Source organism: Poeciliopsis prolifica, unplaced genomic scaffold, assembly GCF_027474105.1.
Source record: "Poeciliopsis prolifica strain line A6 unplaced genomic scaffold, Auburn_PproV2 SCAFFOLD045, whole genome shotgun sequence".
In the NCBI taxonomy this organism is placed as follows: domain Eukaryota; kingdom Metazoa; phylum Chordata; class Actinopteri; order Cyprinodontiformes; family Poeciliidae; genus Poeciliopsis; species Poeciliopsis prolifica.
This window is the reverse complement of record NW_026562420.1, coordinates 1620365-1639702: the sequence shown is the minus strand read 5'-3', so window position 1 is coordinate 1639702 and position 19338 is coordinate 1620365. Positions and strand designations below refer to the sequence as shown.

The window sequence follows — 19338 nt, the reverse complement described above, 5'->3', positions numbered from 1 at the left end:
TATGTACTGAAGTTGTGAAATTACAAATGTTCTCAACTCTTAAAGTATTAATCTATTCAGAACATGGTGCACACAGTCATATTCAATAAATCCTTTGTCAGATTAAAAGTATCTTTTGAAAATATCAGGTATTACACATACTTATTATGACGTTCACATTTCTGTTTGTAGAAGTAATTGTTTCTTTATTGGTCTGATGTGATATAATTTACATGTGTTTTAATTAACCTTGAGTAGAAAATATATAACAGCAATAAACGCTTCCAAACATCTCTCTGAAAATGTCTGCAAGAAATACAATTTAATGATAATAAAAATGGTTGTATATACCATATAAAACACAAACTTTAAATTAAGACCAAGAATGAAGCTAATCACATGATATATTGATGAGGTTTGAGTAATTTAACCTTCATGAGTCAAATTATGAAATTTCTTCTCCACAGGGTTCTTCCAAATCAATATTTTCCCCAAATGATCAACTTCTGGTTTATTTTCAAGCTTTTTGGAGCAGTTTGGGATCTCAAGATGTTACTGTTAACGACTAAAACCAAGAAAAACATCAACAATAAGCATTTATCTTAAAACCCCTGTGGTGGTCTTAGCACAACGCTCAGGAGGAGTGTGGCAGATAACACGGTCGGACAGCAGGGAAGCCTGTCAGTTCACAAAACCAAAAAAAATAATAAAACAAATTCTTGTTTAGGTTTAGCTTTATACTTACTGATAAAATCAAACATGGAGAATCAACGTCTAATTTTATGAGAACAAGAATCCAGAGAAACCCCTACCAGTTATAAGGAGTGTTTATTCTTATTAAACATGGGGAACCAATATGTAGTTTTACACTTTTGCCCTTTTATTTCTTTTGGTTTTCTTGTTTTATTTGTATTTCTATCCAATTTATGTAAAAGTTCTTTGAACTGCACTGTTGCTGAAAATGTGCTACATAAATAAGATTACAAACAGGCAAGGTCTATAAAACACTTTTATTTCATTTTCATGCCCAGATAATCATTATTGTGCCATAAGATTACACTGGACATATATGAGCATCAACCCTCCATAAAGTGATTTTATGCTTTAAAAGCTTTAAAACGCCTTTTCACAAGCAAGAGAAAGAAAGTGACAAAAAAAAAAAAAAAAAAAAAAACACTCAACGAACATTTTAAATACCCCTACCCGTAATCACAGTGAACTAACATCCCCAGTACATTTCATTTGCATAGTGTTTTTTCCTCAGAACATTTTCCTTATGACATCATAAACAGGTAAAGGTGAAAGGCACATTACATACAGCAGTGGAGAACCTGGCTCTGCTCTTCTGTACACACAGATAAAGACGGCATCTTTTGGCACCCCTTGTAAAGCTGAAAGAGCGCAGAAGTCTTAAATACATGATGATGATTAAATGTTGAGGAGACGTGGTGACCGAAGATCCTTCCATCAGTTCCACATTATTGCACATCTGCCTTGTGTATGAAAATGAGGTCTAAAGTTCCAGCATGTTTACTACGGGTCTGATGCTGTTATGGGATTGATACAACATGTACAGTGATTAATCCTGGCTAAAGTATGCAAACACTCTGTCTGCCCAGAAGAAGATTCTTTCATGTTGAATGCTCACAATACAAAAACAAATCAAGTCATTTCAGTCTACTTTCTAGTGCAAATATCTTAGTGCACAATAAATAAGACAAAACTAACCCATATTGAACTGTTGAGCAACATTTAGTAAATTGTTTAAAGTTAAGAATTGGCAGACAATTTCACCTTGAAGACATTTTTCCCATAAGTGAAATAATTTAACCACTTGGTCAGCTAACCAGGACCAGGACAAAGACTGTTATGTCTTCTTGTTTTTCACGTTGTGAATTGTGGCTGAGCAAAGTGGATCTCTCCACTGGAAAAAAATACAACTTAGAAAGTATTTTTTTCTAGTTTCTAGTGCAAACATCTTAGACCATCTTGGAAAACTTGAAATAAGACGAAACTTTAGCAAAATTCTTAAGAATTAGAAATTCTGTAATGATAATGAAAAAGTATTGGTTTCCCCAGGTTATAAGAGAAATAATCAGCCTATTCTGTATCAATATTTAGAACTTATTGACATAAAACAAGCTCACATTTCTTGCCGAAAATTTACATGCAAGTTAGTTTTGTCATATTTCAAATGTACAATATTGCAGAAATTCGACCAAAATACTTGGTAAGATTTTGTGTTTTTGCAGTGTGGGCTGCGTGTTTCACGCCAGGCAGACAAGAGATAAAGATGTCAAACATGATGAATTATAAATATTCACACAAGACAGTCAACTCAACACATAAGAGATAAAACTATGAATTCATACAAAATGTTTAGCTACGCATATTTTACAGTAGCTGTTGGGGATTTTGGTAAATACAACCCATCTTGAAAAAATATATCCTTCCTGAATATATTTTCAGGAACCTTTACATAAATATATTTAATGTAAAGGTTGGAAGTTTTTATTATTATTATTTGATTCTGCTGCTGCAATCACAGCTGCATTTATTTCAAGTTTTTTTTTTTTCAGATATATTATTTCTACAAGAGGTGTTAGTAATCGTGGAAAATGTACAGCGCCAATAGCGGGTCAGAAAAGGAACGAGGTGCCTGAGGCGCCGCGGTGATTTAGCACCGAAACGTCTGAACCTGAAGACTGTTAATGCACTTTGTGAAATCTGTAGGCAGTTTGGACTCAACTTGTAACAGCTGTAGCTGGAAGTGTTTCTTTAAAGGTCTCGGTATCTACAAAAAGCAACTTAAGTCGACGTTGAATATTACCCCGCAAAAACGCTAAATATTAGCAAGTATTTTTGGTCTAATTTTTAGTACATATATCTCAGTATGTTTGAAATAAGTGGAACCAAACTTACAATCAACTTTTCAGCAAGATATAGGGGCTTATTTTACATCAATAATTTCTTAATATTAATGAAAAGGTGCTAGTTCAATCTGGAAATTATTTCACTTATAACATAAGAAACATGTATTACTATAAGTGAAATAATCTGCCAGTGGAACTAGTACGTTTCAAAAACAAATATAAAGGAAGCACTGATTCAATCAAGCTCCTGTTTCTTGATGAAAAGTTACTTGTAAATTAGTTTTGTCTTATTTCAGGTCCACTAAGATATTTGTACCAGAAATTCAAAATGACTTGGTGATATTTTGTGTTTTTGCAGTGCTTAAACACAACGTCTGAGAAAGAAAAGAAAGCAGAGAGCAGCGTGTCGCCGCTGCGGCTGGTTGCAGGAAACATTCAGACGGTTCAGAAAACGTGTGGAAAAATATAAAAGTCTTTGGTGGGAGGAGCTGCAGTTTGTCTCCAGGCTTCGCAGAGGCAGGAGGATGGAAGTCAATCAAAGTTGATATGTTTGAAAAAATAAATATCTTCAAAATCTTTCTATAAAAAAACTGGGGGGAAACCCTTTGATTAATTAAACAGTACCTGAAAAGGCACTGACGAGGCTTCCTATTCCTCCAGGGGAACGTGGGACAGGATGGAGTGCTCCTGAGCGATGGCTGCCAGTTCTTTGAGGAACTCGGAGAAGAGGACCGTAGCGAAGACCTCCGTCTGATCCACAGAGATGTCTTTGGGTTTGGGAGGCGGGGAGTTCCTCAGCATCCTTCCTCCTTCGTACTGGCTGGACCCGCCGCTGCTGGTTTTATCTGCGAGAACCCAAAACAAACAGATGAACGTTTCAACGGAGCGAAAATGAAGGGAGTTCAATATTTTTAAATGATTCAAAAATCCTAAAAGCACACAGTAAACAGAATGAGATATGAGCTTTACAATTTTCATTGTTCATCTTTCTACAAACAAACACCCTGCTGAGATTTCTCAGTGTTTTCAGCTGTGAAGCTACAGAAGATCCAGTTCAAACGCCAGGCTGAAGCTCAGAAAGACGAGGCCTGGAGGAGGAGAAACCTGCAGATACACAGCCTGAAGAAAATAATCATTGGATCTGTTCAGACCTGTAAATGAGGCATCACTTCTTATTGCTGCTCTTGCTTTGGCACAGTGTTTTATATCATCACAATTATTCATGTTTCTGTTATTGCAGTTTTTTCTGTCTGATTTGTAACCGTTAGCTGTATTAGGCCATGATCAGTGATGAACATGAGTGACTTTAGAAGGAACTGAAGAACTTTTATTCCCAAATGTGTGCACTGTAAAAACATGAAAAATTATCAAGTAGTTCTGTTCTATTTTTCTGGTGCAAATATCTTAGTGTGCTTGAAAAAAAGACAAAACTAATGTGCAAGTAATCCAGGAAGAAATAGCAGCTTATTCAGTCAATAATTCCTTAATATGGATGAAATTTCTCATTGGCAGATTTCATTTATAATTTCACTGGTAGAACTCGTTCTTTTTCATAAAAACCGAATGAGTTTTTTTTAGTGCATTTCTTGTGCACTAAGATAAGAATCTAGACCAAAAATGTTTTTGGTCTAGATTTTCTGTTTATTCCCATGTGGTCCCCCTCAGAAGGGCACCCTGGGTGGAGAGCCACACTGCCTCAGTGCCAGGATATATTCATTCTGTCTCGGAAAAGTGGAATAATACTTCAACTGCACTTCTTCAGCTTGTTACAAATTATTGCTCATATTTTTGCTGTTTTGATAGTGAAAATGTACATAAGGAAATGAGCTAGACTAGATTATTCAGTTTTTGAGGCAGAAATCAGTCTAAGCTGAGGTTTGAGTTTACCTGTGGTGATGAAGGAGGCCTCCCTGGCCAGCAGCCAGTGCTGAGCCACAGTGATCAGCTCTGAGAAGTCCTTTCTGCAGGCGGCCAGCTCTTCTATCTGGTTCTTCACAGTCGCCAACACCTGACGAAAATCATTTTACTGAGAATCTACTTCACTTCCACATGATCAAAGGGTAGCCACGCTGCAAAAACACAAAACCTTCCAGTTGGTCTGGTTTTTAGTGAAATTATCTTAGTAAACTTCAAATAAGACAAAACTAATTTTCAAGTAGCTTTTCAGCAAAATAATGCAGCTTGTTTAACGTTGATAATTATATTGAGAATAAAAGTTCTACTTCCACTGGCAGATAATTTCTGTTAGATATTTTTTAATATTATCATTTTGTTGTTACTTTAGTTTATATTCAGTCTAAAGTATTATTGTGATTTTAGTATAAACTGACCTGGAGGTTACGACTGTCTTCATGCGAGTAAAACTTTATGGTTCTCAGACCTTATTCTCTGGTGTTTCTATCCGGTCTTAGGTGACAGTTTGACCCAGAGCTGAACTGGGCTCAGATTGTAAATTAGATATCACACCTGGAACTGAGTTGTTGGTCTGTTTGTGTTAAATGTTTTACGACCTCTGTTGTTTGATGCTTTGACAATAAAGAGGGAGCTCACGTGAAAGCAGATCAGAACTCTCTATTGAACAGCCCGGAGGAGCTGTTGATCGGGATTTCTCCTTCTGCAGAAGCCTGACCATATTTAATTCATATACGTTGTCTGTAGTTATTTTATTGTAGGTTCGAGGAAAATACCTAACAATTTCACTTTTGAACTTTTGTGTCAATATATAGGAATTATTAAGTTAAAACAAGCTCCGTTACACAAAGGCGTATTAGTGCCAAAGGACTATGAAAATTCCAAGTTTCCTTTGAGAAAAATTCTCCGAGATTAATCTAAAACTTTTTGTGTTTGTTCTTGAAATATTTCGACTTTTGCAGAACCAAAATTTTCTTGTTTTTTTCTAGAACTATTCTGAGAGGTTTTGAGGAAATTTAGTCCTTTTTTATATATCTACAATGGCCCTAACATGCTGTCATTGTTTTAAGTCAATAATTCCTCAATATTAACAAAAAGTACTAGCTGGAAGTGAAAAAAGCTTTTTGCATGTGCACAAATGTGTGTGTGTGTGTGTGTGTGTGTGTGTGTGTGTGTGTGTGTGTGTGTGTGTGTGGGGGTGTGTGTGTGTGTGTGTGTGTGTGTGTGTGTGTGTCTTACCTGGTAAAGCGAGCGGACGGTGGGCTGGAACACCAGGTTGGTGTTGAGCAGGAAGGAGCGGAGCAGCGGCTGGGGGTAAGCGGCCAGCTGGGCCAGAATCCCTGTCAGCAGCAGGTTGACATGAAGGCTGTTGGACAGCATGTTCTCCAGGCGGGACAGCAGCACGCTGATGAAGGGACCTGCAGGAGGAGCATTAGCTGCATTTGCTTAATGGAACACGCCAATTTCAGGGGAAAATAAAAACAAATCTTGTTTTTCAAAAAGTTAAAGTTTGTTTGTTTTTTTATTTGGATATTTCAAAATTGGTTTATTTCACAAAATAATGGAACCACTTTTTTGTTGCTTTTTTTCTTCATGAGTTACATAATGCACAACTGGATGTTGTCCCTGGTGCAATCCACAGAGCAGAAGGCAACAGGAAGTAATCGGATAATGATGGCGCTGCATGTTTAGTGAACAAACTAATAAAATAAAATAAAGTAAAATTTTAATAAGTTTGTACTTCCACCTACTCATTTGAATGTTTATCATTTATTGTATTACTGTCATTTTATTTGCATTTTACAACATTCAATAAAATTAAAAAAAAAAAAAATTACAAAAACAGCAATTGCTAAATTGTGTTTTTTAGGCAATAGTGAAATGTTTAAAAAGGCAGCTTCTTTGTGTTCCATGTTTTAGTCTTTCAAAGCTGCACACTGTAAAAACAGAAAATCCTACCAAGAAATTTTGGTAGTACAACTACCTCAGTACACTTTAAATACAACTAAATTAAGTTATAACTTTTGAGCAAGATATAGGAGCTTGTTTAAGTCACCAATTCCTTAATATTGATGGAAAAAGTATCAGCTCCACTAGCAAATAACTTGACTTAAAACCTGACATTTTCCCTTGTTATAAGTGAAATAATCTGCCAATGGAACTGATCATTTTTGATCAATATTAAGGAATTATTTTCTTAAAATAAGCACCTATATCTTTCTGAAAGGTTACTGATAAGTTAGTTTTGACTAACTTCAGATGTACTGAAATGAGACCAAAATTCCCTGGTGAGATTTTGTGGTTTTGCAGTGAGAGTCTGAACTGACCTGTGAAAGGTAAAGCGTAATTTCCTCTGCAGCTTCCACTCCTGAACCTCTGTATGGCCCCCACTGGAGATTGTGGCTTCTCTGACTCTGGAGTTTCAGCTGTAAAGGAAGTGAAGTCCATTTCTTCCTCCTCCTCCTCTTCCTCTGTTGCTGCAGTTTTCCTCACCTCTCCATCAGCCCTCGCCGGTTTCCCACCTGCCTCGCTGACCAGCGAACGGATCAGCTCCTCATACTGAGCTAGAAGATCCTCACTGGTGTTAGTGGCCTTCTGCATGTTCCCGTTGCAGTCAGTCTGACCTTTGACCTTGGCCTTTAAGCTGTTCTTTGCGCTATCGGCCGTCAGGGTTCTACTGAGCCCGTTCATCGGAGAGGCCGACGGGGCCTCGTCTAACGGTGGCGACGGCTCCATCTCTGAGGCGTCTTTCTTGGCGACCAGGTCGTACACCATGACGTCATCCTGAAAGTCGCTCTCCTCAGAGTACGAGCCTTTCACCAGCATGATGGCCGACCGCCTCATGTCCTGGATGTGCTTGGGGAGCGGCTCAGAGGAAGGTTTGGGGTCCAGGGTGGCCTCAGATTCCTGTACTGGACACGCGTCAAAGCTGTCATCCCACTCCAGCTCCAGCTGGGCGAAGGTGGGTACGGGGCGAGGCGGCGGCAGCAGCAGCGGCGGCGGTGGGGGCGGGACTCTCCTCTGAGCCTGCCGGCCATCCGGCGCTGGCTCCTCCAGGACGCCCGCCTGGTACCGCTCCGGAGGAGGGTTCTCGCCGTCGTACGGCGCCGACCACACACGGCAGGCCCGGATGCAGCTGCTGATGCTGAGGCGGGCGTCGTAGAGGTAATGCAGATAGCTGACGTCCAGGTAGATCTCTGAGCCGATGGTGCAGCGGTTCCCAGAACCGTCGTCCTCATCTGAGCAGCTGCCCTGCTGGTCTGATGACAACAGAGAACAGGCGGCCATTTTTATCCATCTTATTTTTTAGCTTTAATTGATAAGGACAGATGAAAATAAAATACACAAACTGAAGAAAACAGCAGTTCATGGACCATGTAGTTTATTAATCTTGCATATTTAAAATGTCTTCCAGTTCCAATGTTAAATGTTTAATAGAATTTAAATTTTATTGATTCTTCAGAATGTGTTCTTGCATTATTAGGTCATTACCATTACATTACTTGAAAATGGTCTCAAAACAACAACATTCATTCTAACAACTTCTGGGACAATTTATCGTCTGGCAAAATGTGTTACAGTGGCAGGCCTGGTCCCATGACTGTATAATGGTGCTAATAGCAGGAGCTAATTTGTAGCCCTTGTCTGTAGTCTGGATGTTCTAAAAGCTACTGTGAAGTAAAATAGTAGTAATAATGTAAAATAATGAAACATGATATTGACAAAATATACACAATCATGCATATAAAACACAGAAATTAGAAACATGACAATATAAACAAACATTACATATGAATGTATTGTTTTTGTTTGTTTCTTTTGAACATACTGAAGACTTTAAATTGACAGGAAGTGAGTTCCAAATACCGGATCCTCTCACAGAGAGAGAGAGAGCATTTTGGACAAAAGTGGTAAGTATGGAATTACATACTTATAGTTACCAATGTTACCGTTTTAAATAATAACAATAGTAATAATAATAGATTTTTTATTGCATTTTTATGCTGAAGTTTTTACAGGTGGTGTGACATTTTGCAGCATAGTATTTCTACAGGACAATACGTCATCAGATTACACCAGCAAGTACTGATATTAGAAAATCATTTGTATTTTTGAATACTTTAGTACTTTCATGAGTACATTTTGGAATAAATCTAATGAACTTTTACTTGCAGTTGAGAAAGATTTAATCATGAGTGTCAATACTTTTACTCTAGTCCTGAGTAGTTTGTCCCCCACTCTGTTTAATAGAACTACTGCAGAGCGGAAATAATGAGTTTGACATCGACAGCAGGGGGTAAAGTGATGGAACAGAGCGGAGCAGCAGGAGGTCTTTGTGTCTGGTAATACACACCACCATTTTCCTCCCTGATCTACACTGCAGCTACATGCAAATCACCACCTGACACACAGTCCTCCATGATCAGTTATATCTCATTTTTATACTCCTGGCCTCTCTGCAGTTCATTTCCACAACATTTAACATCCCGGCCGCATTACTGCAACATTCCTAACACAAATATGGCCGTGTTGCAGATTAAGGGGCTTTAAAACGTGTCTGAAAAGCTTTCGTTCATATTGACTTCATAAGGAGCTTTATGCTGGAGGAAAGCACAATGGCTCCTCAGGAGAGTGGAAATAAACCCACCAAGAGGCTTATGCAGGATTAGGGGACATTCTGTCTTCACAATGAATACCTGCTGGGCATGTCCACTTCTAGTCTTTACCTCAGAAAATAATTTTGTATAATATAGTCAGGTACAGAGAAAAACTTACTGAGGACTTTTTATTCCTGCCTAGGAATAAACTGAACAATATCTAATGAAACAAAAGTCATCTGTCATGTTTCTGTAAGATTTTTTAAAAAGAACATTGTAGATCAGAAACATAAAGAGGATCTTGCATGTTCACACTTTTATAAAAAGGAAATTATTGTCCTCCATTTTTGTTGGTGTAGTTGTTTACAGAATAGAAAAATCATTGGTGGCATGAACATTATTTTACATATAACTGATCAATACCTGGAAGAGTTTTAGTCTCAGACATGTAGTTTTAAATATGTAGTTTCAAATGTACACCATGAATAACTTCCATACACTCCTGAGCTACCTGTGTTGCTGGAGTTGTTTGGAGTTTCCCCCCCCTTGGAAAAGAGGATGGACTCCAGCTGGCGGAGGGGCGGGGGGCTGCGGTCCGGGGAGCAGCAGGACGGCGTCAGTGCCAGGATTTTGGCTGCAGATCCTGAGTAGAAATCCCTCTCCCTCACCACTCGTCTCTGACTCAGCATCATGTGGTTGCAGGGGATCAAGTATCTGCAGAGGCAGGTGGGAAGGCGAGTCAGGAAAACCCGGGCGGTTGGGGGGGCTTCGAGAGAGGGGACGGCAGAGAGATAATCCTGGTGGGAAAAGCTCATCTTGTCATAAATGAGGTGAAGCTCAACACATGAGCCACTCACTTGAGAACGAGCTGCAGCATCACATCCTCGCAGTAGAGGCCGATCAGAGTCCGAAAGAGCGCCAGGGACACAGTTCCCAACTGGAGTCATTGTGAAAACATATAGACACAAAAAAGGATGAGGAAAAAAAATCCATCTGATTTGATCTATTTAAAGGGGCAGTGAGGGGCAGTGTTATGAGGCTTCCAGATAAATAGTGCCATTTTGTAACACAATCAAGTAACTATGTTGACTTCAGTTGTCATAAAAATGCTCCCTATATCAAACATTGCTTAAAAAAAATTTTTGACTTTGTACTTTAACACATCAAAATTGGTCCTCTGTCTCTTTAAGAAACTCCTACTCTTTCTGAAACTCAACATTTCACTGAGAAGTAGACGGCTGATGTGGAGTTCCACCAGGTGTTTACTAATTTCTACTGACTAGTCTGAAGGATCTTCATCCTCGAAGGCAGAGCTTGGTCCATTTAGATGTTTTGCACAGCTGAATGGTTGTTATGGGAAGTAAAAAGGATTTCTCAAACATGCAGAAAAGAATCAGAGTAACAGTCTAGGTATGTTTGTGTTGAATGAATAACATTATAACATGATTTGAAGCTCAATAAAGTCAATTTAAGATATTACTGCCCCTTTAAAGCCAACTAGAAGAGGCAAATTTTTTTTGTTGTTGTTGTACTGGGAATTCTTTTGTTCTTTAAACATTGGTTGCTTTTCATACAATTAATAATGTCATACAATAAAGTCCCAATATCCCAAGTTTGGGGCTGATGGGTCATACTGTTTACATTAAATAAATGTAAAAGAACATTTCTAAAATAATAATTAAAAAATGAACATTTCTAAAGAAGACAAAGAATGTATGGATGTGGTGGTGTACCTGGAAGGGTGTGTTGATGCGGCTGACCAGCGTGTCAAGAATGTAGACGCCCTCATGCTGGTGGAGGAGGAGGAAGGAGAGGAAGGTTTGCAGCAGGGCCGGCTCGGTCACGCTCCTCAAGAAGAGGTCAAGGTATGCTGTGGTGGTCATCACCTCCTCTAGAGTCAGCTGCATAGAGCAGAAATTGGCATAATCCAGATAACATGTACAAGTTAAAACATAAGTCCCCTGCTTTGTCATCCAGAACCAGTGACATGGTGATGAGAGAAAACAACAGACCTTGTGCAGTGCTGGTGCAAGGACAGGTACAAGGAAACCATTATAGATATAAGCCAACAGCTGGTCTCTGATGGTGTGATGGGCGACCTGGAAACAGCATCAACAGGGACATTATGGAAACACTATCCATCAGGTGAGACCACATGTTTGTACGAAGAATAAAAACAGAAATGTATTTTGATTTCCTGGTCTTTAAAGGTGGCCTATTTTTTAAATTGATTTGGCAGCTTTAGAATCTGTAGAAACCCAAATGGACATAGAAAAACCTACAAAACCAGACTTTTGTGGAAAAGGTCTTCTTTAACCCTTCATGTACAATTTGTCCTGTTGTGCATTATGAACAAGAGTATTGAATTTAAACAGCAGCCGGGAAGGTTTGAGAGGACCATCCCACACAGAAACCCCCACACAGACTCCACCCCACAAGCTCACCTGGATCACAGCGTTGCAGAATTCCAGTGAGTTGAGAAACTGGACCAGGGACGGCATCCGGAGCCACTCCTCCTTGTGAAGGCAGTGCCACTCCTCGGTGGAAACCTCCAGCTTGGTGGGAAGGGATGAGTACAGCCCACTCAGTCCAGTGGCCAACACCTGGGAGAAAGCATACTATGAGAACTGGGACCTTCAATCCCAGATGCTTTCCATTCTTGGTTCCAGTTATGCAGTTTGTATCACCTACATAATACTTAATACTTCCCCTTAAAGTCAATAAAGAGGCAGTAATCTGATTTTTCCAGGCACATAGTGCCATTTTATAGCATAATGATGTAACTATATTACCTTCAGTTGTTATAAAAATGCTGTATATATCAAATTTGATTTAAAAGAAATTTGACTTTGCAATTTAGCACCATGAAATTGGGCCTCTGTCATTTTGAAAATATCTACTCTTTCTGAAACTCAGCCTTCAGAAAGTCATCATAACCTGGCTCCTCTATTAACCCTTTAACAATGTTCTCAACAGTGTTTTGCTGCGAAATAGCTTATATAATGAGCTCAACAGATGCTCATTTCCACCAGGTGTTTGCTAATTGTTGCTGGCTAGTCTGAAGTAGCCGAATGTGGGATTCACAGGAGAGGGCTGCTAGGTGAGGGGGATACTCAGAAACCACAGCTCTGAGGAGGAGTTTTGTCCTTGAAAGCAGCAGTAGTTGAAGATAAACACAGGAGACAAGCACAGCTGAATAGTTACCGTGGAGATTAAAGGATTTCTTAGAGAATCAAGGCAACACTCTAGGTATGTTTTTTATTATGGAATAACATTATAACATAACATAAATCTCAGAAAACTAAATTTTTCCTTTGGATGAAAAAGTAGTTTCAGGTGAAATAATCTGTCATAATAATTTTTTTCCCTTTACTTCACATATAACTGCTATTTTTCATCAATACTAAGGAATTATTGACTTAAACAAGCTCTTGTTTCTTGCTGAAAACTTTCAGAAACTAGAGCACTAGAACACTTGGTAAGCCTTTGTGTGTGTGGGTGTGTGTGTGTGTGCGTGGTGTGGGAGCCTCACCGGACAGAAGAAGGTATTCTGCGAGACGTGCTTGGCCACCCTCTCATCCTCGGCAGACAGCGACATGATGAGCAGCAGGGCGTCTCTGGCCTGCTGGCCCACGGGGCCCTCCCTATGGATGAAGGGGATGAGGAGGGAGAAAATGAGGAAGTTGGTGGCCCCCTGGTCTTCGCTGGTGTGGAAAAACAGCTCCAGAATGGACGGGTCCTTCGCCAAAACGCAGCAGAGCTGGTGGAGCAGCAGCACCAGCTCTGCCTCCACTGCTGACGCCGCCGCGCCCGAGCAGGACGACAACAGCATCATGAGGGGCCGCAGGATGGGTTTGTGATGCAGCAGCGGCTGTCGCGCCTGGCCCACCAGCATCTCGTACATCTTCAGCTGCTCCAGCTTCATGTCATCGGTGAACTCCCTACGGAGGCTCCACACGAACAGGCGCTCCATCACGTTCTCCAACACCACGAACTCCAGGATGGGCCCCATGGCGCCCTCTTGGCCGCTCTCCTCCTCCATCAACAGGAAAAGCATGTGCTCCACGTAGTTTTGCACGGCGCTTGCCTCGTCCCCCGGGATGGGACCGAAGCGGGGGCCTCCCGCTGCCCCGGCACCGAGGCCGATGACCCCCAGCGTGGAGCTACTGCGCAGCGGGTCATGCTTCTCCAGGATCTTCACAACCTGCAGGAAGGAACCCAGAAACATTCTGTTGGTGGGACTCTGAAGAATATTCCTGGCTGTTTTAGCGGCGTCTCAGTTTACACACACCAGCTGTTAAATGAAGAGACTTTGATTTAACCCAGGATGCTGATCTGTAGGTGAGCTTTATCTTGACACTTCCAGATACTACAACTGGAAGAGTTGTGTTTTCCTTTCGCTCTATGAAAACATCATAAAAGTGGTAAAACAAAAAAACAAAAAAAACTATGAATAAAGGGAAGGAAAAAATGATGGATGATCTGCTCTGATTTGGACACAGAAGGGTCACTTTATCTGAGTCTGTCTGTTCTACAATGTCCACCTGAAGCAGTAAGATGCTTGCAGAATTTCTACCTTCTGTTTGAAATGTGTCTGTCAGGTGGAAACCAGGTGGAAACTGGGTCAAAAAGAGTGGAATATGAATGGAAACCAGTGAGAACTGGTGGAAACCAAGTGGAAGTGGATCAAAAACGGGAAGACAGCAGTAGAAACCAGTGAAAATGGGTGGAGAATATTTGGAAACAGGTGAAAACCAGGTGAAAACGAGTTGAAACAGGTGAAAACCAGGTGAAAACAGGTGGGAATCGGGTGGAATCTGGGTGGGAACTGGTGGAAACAGACTATGCTGTACAAATAAAGTTAGCTCTGCGGCTCAGAAGAAAGCAGCTTTTGTTGCTGGCAGACCCTCCCATGTGTGTCCACTGGGTGGAAACCAGAGTCACAATAATGGGCCCAGTGTCCCCAGCTTGACACTGTTGCCATGACAATAAGTGGTTGAGTGTGAGAGAACTGGGCAGAGCTTGTGGAAGCTTAGGAAGAGTTTATCCTCCCAGCCGCAGCGTGATGGACATGATTGACCCGATGGGTCTGATGGACCTCATGGGTCCCTGTGGTTTGGATTTTGGGGCTCATCTTTGTCAAGGCCTGTACGTCAGCAGGGAAGCATGAGTTGGTTTATGTTTATTTGCTGAAAATCAGCGATCAGGACTGAATTCTTATCGTTTTTAAACAAAAGGAGGATAATGTATTGAACTTGTAATGTTGTAATGTCTTTTTTAAAATGTTATTTTCTTCATCACTGACGGAGGAGCATTATGAAGTCTGACCGCTCTGGAGGAATTTGGTTTGTGGTCTTTGGCTCCATCAGAGCGGACACCAATATGGAATGTTGGAAACAAGGCTTAATAGATTTTCACTCAAAATGTTAGTGGAAAAGTACAAATACTTAGGACATGCGTTCTCATCCAGAAAACGTTTCTTTATTCAACTCATCTATTTTATCCCTACTTTATGAATTATTTTGACTCTTCTTCATCCCTCTTTCTAACATCATTTCATCCCCTTTTACTCCTCTTCATCCGTCTCTTTCTCCTAATCCATTTTGTATCAACAGACAGTGGCTCTGTGCTCATTAAACAGCTCTGAGTTTTCACTGAGTCCCTAAACAAGTTCTGCAAATGGGTGAGTTATGGGTGTTGGCACAACAGTATGAGTCACATGGCCCTGGTGTCAAATTCCTGAGTTCTGCCTGTTAACTGTGTGTGAAGCTTTGTAATTCAGAGATAGATGCTTCAAGAAATAGTTTCATCTTACAAAAAACCTGGTTTTGACATTTTGAAAATACATTTGCTTGATGGAAACCTGCCAATTTGGAAAAAAATTCATTTGTTGATAAAAAGTTTTTGCAACTAGAATTAGGTGGAGGGGTTTTATGGTCATATTGAAATTGGTTTATTTTGAAAACCTGCAATGGAAACACTTTTTCACAGCATGAGTCACATGATTGAGTACTGGATTTTGCCAATCACAAAGAACACTACAGGAAGTAGTTGGAGGGTGCATCATAATTTTTAATATCTTATCGCATGAAAAAACTCATTCGCATGTAATTTTAATTGCATTTCTTAATTAATAAAAATCACAAAAAGGTATTTTTTTTTCAACCTTAGTGGAATATTGACAAAGTTAAGTGTACATTTGGAATTTAAACATAGCTAATGTCAAACATTTTGGAATCCATTCTTTAAATTTAACCTTAAGGAACCCTAAAACTGGTATGGAAATGTTTTCTTTGACTTCCGTGATTTTATGTGTTTATATGTGCTTAACTTTTACAGAATGTTTTACATTATTGTTGTATGTCACTGATACATACAAGATTGTATTTGGTTACCTTCCCACAATGGGAGGGACTGACCAGTTTGATTAGGTTTAACGTGAAGGAGAAAGATAAATCCAGTCAGATTTTCATCCGACTGCATTTCAAGCTGCTGTTATCCTTCCACTGACATAAAAACCTTCATATGAGGTTAAGTAAAATTGGTGTTGTCGGGAGTTTCATGTGCATCTGCTGACCTGTGCATCATGTGCATCTCCATTTAATAAGAAGAATACAAACTTTGAAGCTTTAACCACACTCCTATCAAGACTAAAAACCCACTTGTTGCTTTTGAACCATAATCAATGAAACATTAATCAACAAGCTGATGTGTAACAATTGCACAAATTTGTAAAAGTTCCATACTGCAGCTTTAAAGCTTTCGGAAAACAGAGACTGGAAATCCAGCTGGAATAACAGCCACAACATCAGTCTTCATTTAACCGACACAGCCAAACCCTGGAAAAGGAAAGTTCTGGCAACAACAGAGAAAATACAGACTAAAAAGAAAACGCAGCTCTAGTCGGAGATGTTAGGGACCACACTTAGTTCCTATCAGACTTCTGCGTACCTTGACCAGTCTCTTTCAGGCAGGACGGAGGGAGGAGGCCCAGTTCAGCTAAAAGTTAGCAGCCCTGTTGGTCCCACAGGGGTAAACATGGCGCGTTAGAGAGCCAAGAGCCAGAGACAAACTGCTGCACGCTGCCAAGATTCCAGCAGCCCTCACCACTGAGGTTTACTGAGGTCACTTTTTACTCTCAGGCTTGGAGGCGGCAGCTAAGCCTTTCAGAACGACTCACTCGGCCGCTGTTCTTATCGCCACGCTTCGAGGAAAACTGGACAGGACACAAGGAACTGCATTCAGCTATGTCTGATTTGTAGATTTCTTATTAAATACAAACCGTTATTGTGGGAAATATGACAGTTTTGATGATTAAATTAATATGTAGGCGGTTGGTCCATTAGAAGCTTTCAGGCCTTTAGTAAAGCTTAAATTTAGATGAGCAGTTCAGAGATGTTCTTTTTCATTCCCACATTTATTTCAGTAATGTACTGGTTCATTTCAACAAACCAGACCACCATCCAAAAGTTAATTAAAAGAAAACTTTTATATTACTGCACTGTACTATGTATTCATGACAAGCAGAGCAATATAAATTATTTCTGCTCATTTTAATAGTAAAGAAGGGAAGCCAAAAAAAAAAAAACATTATTTCCAAAAAAGATGGATGTTCACTCTGCGAAAGCCAAGCATATCAATGGAAAGTTAGTTGAAGGAAAAAGTATGGGAGAAACATAACATTGTTGGAGCAATAAAAGGGGTTATTCCATTGTTGTACTCTACTTTTCTGGAAAAAACAATTTTGTGTTTTTATTGACATGTAAATAACTCACTCTATGTGTAATAATTTCACATAACATATTAATTAGATTTGATTTTTGTTGAATTACTGAGCTAAATTTACTTCTTTAAAACTGTATAGTTTATTGGGATGCAGCTGTAAGCCTCCTAAAACTTCTGGCGCCTTACCTGAGCCCAGTGGTTCTTGAACACAATCATGCATGTCTCTGGGTCCACCCCTTTCAACACCAGAGACTGCCCATCTTTGTTTCCATTGGCAACCACGGAGGCCATTATGGACGCCAGATCACGTGGGGTTAGTCATGTCACACAGAGAAGATGCCTACTGGGAGCCTTCAGAGCCAAGGGAAGTAACAACAGAAAAACCTATAGGGAATGTGGAAAGAGAAAACACAAATACCCATCATCACTCACAGAACTGCAACATCTTGGTTCATAAAACAGCAGAAATGCTGGAATGATATGACAATGTTGAGTCGGGCAGGCTGGCCCCCGTCTTAACCTCTGCCTGGCTGGGAAGCATCTATGATAGGCATGCAGGGAGGAGAACAATAACAGGCATAGTGACATGACGCAACAGAGGAGAGACAGAAATTCATCGTCCCTGCTTTGCTGCTCCCTGGACTTCACACCAAGCTGTCAAACAGTTTTAATTCCTCAGAGGTCCAAAGCGGATTCCTGCAGGCCCTCTGACATCCTTGCATTACAGAGAAAATTTGACGTCAGACAGTAAACAGGCTCTGGCTTTAAAATCCTCTGGATGCAAGTAGCACACTCACTGGGAGGCAAAGAGATGTGGACAAGCCCCCACTCCTCCCCAGAAATGAGCTGATTTAAGTTAAGTTTATACAAGACTGTTGCCTGGAAATTTTCTGATATTGATTGGGAAAAAGTTCCACGTTTAGACATCACAGCCGAAACACAGAGTCAGCTGTAGTTATTATGGCAGTCCACTATACAGCACTGTGATTTTAGCATGTTGTCAAACAGCACATGTGACCGTTAGTCCCTCACCTCAGGAATTGCGTTTCCAAGATTGCGCAAATTGAAATTGCAAAAATAAATTTAAATCAATTTTGAAAAAACAAATTTTTCAATGAAAAGATTTTGTTTGGGAACTATAACGCATTTACAACTTTATAAACAGCACAAAATAGGAACCAGGAAACCAACCAGTTTACCATTTCCAGCCAGAATTAACCAAAATATTGTTGATCCTGACACAGACTCTGTAGCTGTAGTGCCTCTTACAAAGGGACATTTGACCAAATATTGGCAGAGCATACATAGATCTATATATATTTGAGCCTGTGTATATAATTACAAACATTTTAGTAATTATTCCACCCTAAAAAAAGAACAGTTGACATAAATCGTTAAAAGGGACAAAACTTTCCAACTATGAGTGGAGGCAATCTCCTGACCACAACTATAGGCTGAAAGAAAATCCCCCAATGAGAGACGGCGGTAAACACTCGCTGTCCATGGAGCAGCACGCACATGTGCAGCAGATCAACCACAGGTCACGCTGCAGCTGCACAAATTACAGCCTCTGGGTTCCAACCTTAAATTAGGAAGAAATCACAACTTATCCCTTTTCCGACATACTGACTTCACTGACTTCCCCAGAACTAGAGACAAATCCCATCATCCACAGAAGTTACTGTAATAAGGTACAAACTTTTGCCATCTGCTTTCAGTTAGAGCGTGAGGCTCCGCCGGCTGGATCCTTGACAAGGAATGTAGGCGCAATGAGGAGAGAGCGCGAACCACTGTATGTCTCCTACCTCTCTGCGGCCATCTTTAGCAGGGACGCTCCGCTAGGCAGGCAAGGACCTCATCCTCGTTCTGTTGACACAGCAAAGAAATATGGAGATGTGTGAAGGAGAGGCGAGGCGTGATGGGAAGTGATCTGACATGAGTAAGAGCTGCCTGGATGGAGATGGAGAGGAGGAGGTTTTTGGAAGGGAGGGGTCAAAAAGTGAAAAACAGGTTGAGAGGAAATCTACAGAGAAGGACAAAACACTGTATGCAGCACATTCACATGTTTATAATTCCACCAAAGGGGCATTATGTGTATTTCAGCCATATAGAATAATTTTACAGCACAATTAAGTAATTATGTTACCTTTAGTTGTTATATAAATTATATAATCAAATGTGGCGTAAATCACACAAGTCACATGATCAACAACCAGATGTTTCCACTGGTGCAAACCACAAAGAAGGCAACA

The 19338-nt window shown here is 40.2% G+C and overlaps 1 protein-coding gene across 1 annotated transcript in view; it reads right to left on the bottom strand.

Moving 5' to 3' along the window:
* Positions 1-970: 970 nt before the first annotated feature.
* fhip1aa (FHF complex subunit HOOK interacting protein 1Aa) overlaps positions 971-19338 on the bottom strand; it is a 29567-nt gene continuing 11199 nt past the window's right edge. Inside the window, exons 2-13 of the mRNA XM_055056448.1 lie at positions 18892-18952; positions 17273-17470; positions 12894-13565; positions 11806-11964; positions 11374-11460; positions 11095-11262; positions 10219-10298; positions 9873-10075; positions 7091-8023; positions 6003-6181; positions 4740-4860; positions 971-3697 (exon numbers count right to left, since the gene is read on the bottom strand). Of these exons, the coding sequence (XP_054912423.1) occupies positions 3501-3697; positions 4740-4860; positions 6003-6181; positions 7091-8023; positions 9873-10075; positions 10219-10298; positions 11095-11262; positions 11374-11460; positions 11806-11964; positions 12894-13565; positions 17273-17377 (2904 nt within the window). The 5' untranslated portion in view covers positions 17378-17470; positions 18892-18952 and the 3' untranslated portion in view covers positions 971-3500. The remainder of the gene's footprint in view (positions 3698-4739; positions 4861-6002; positions 6182-7090; positions 8024-9872; positions 10076-10218; positions 10299-11094; positions 11263-11373; positions 11461-11805; positions 11965-12893; positions 13566-17272; positions 17471-18891; positions 18953-19338) is intronic.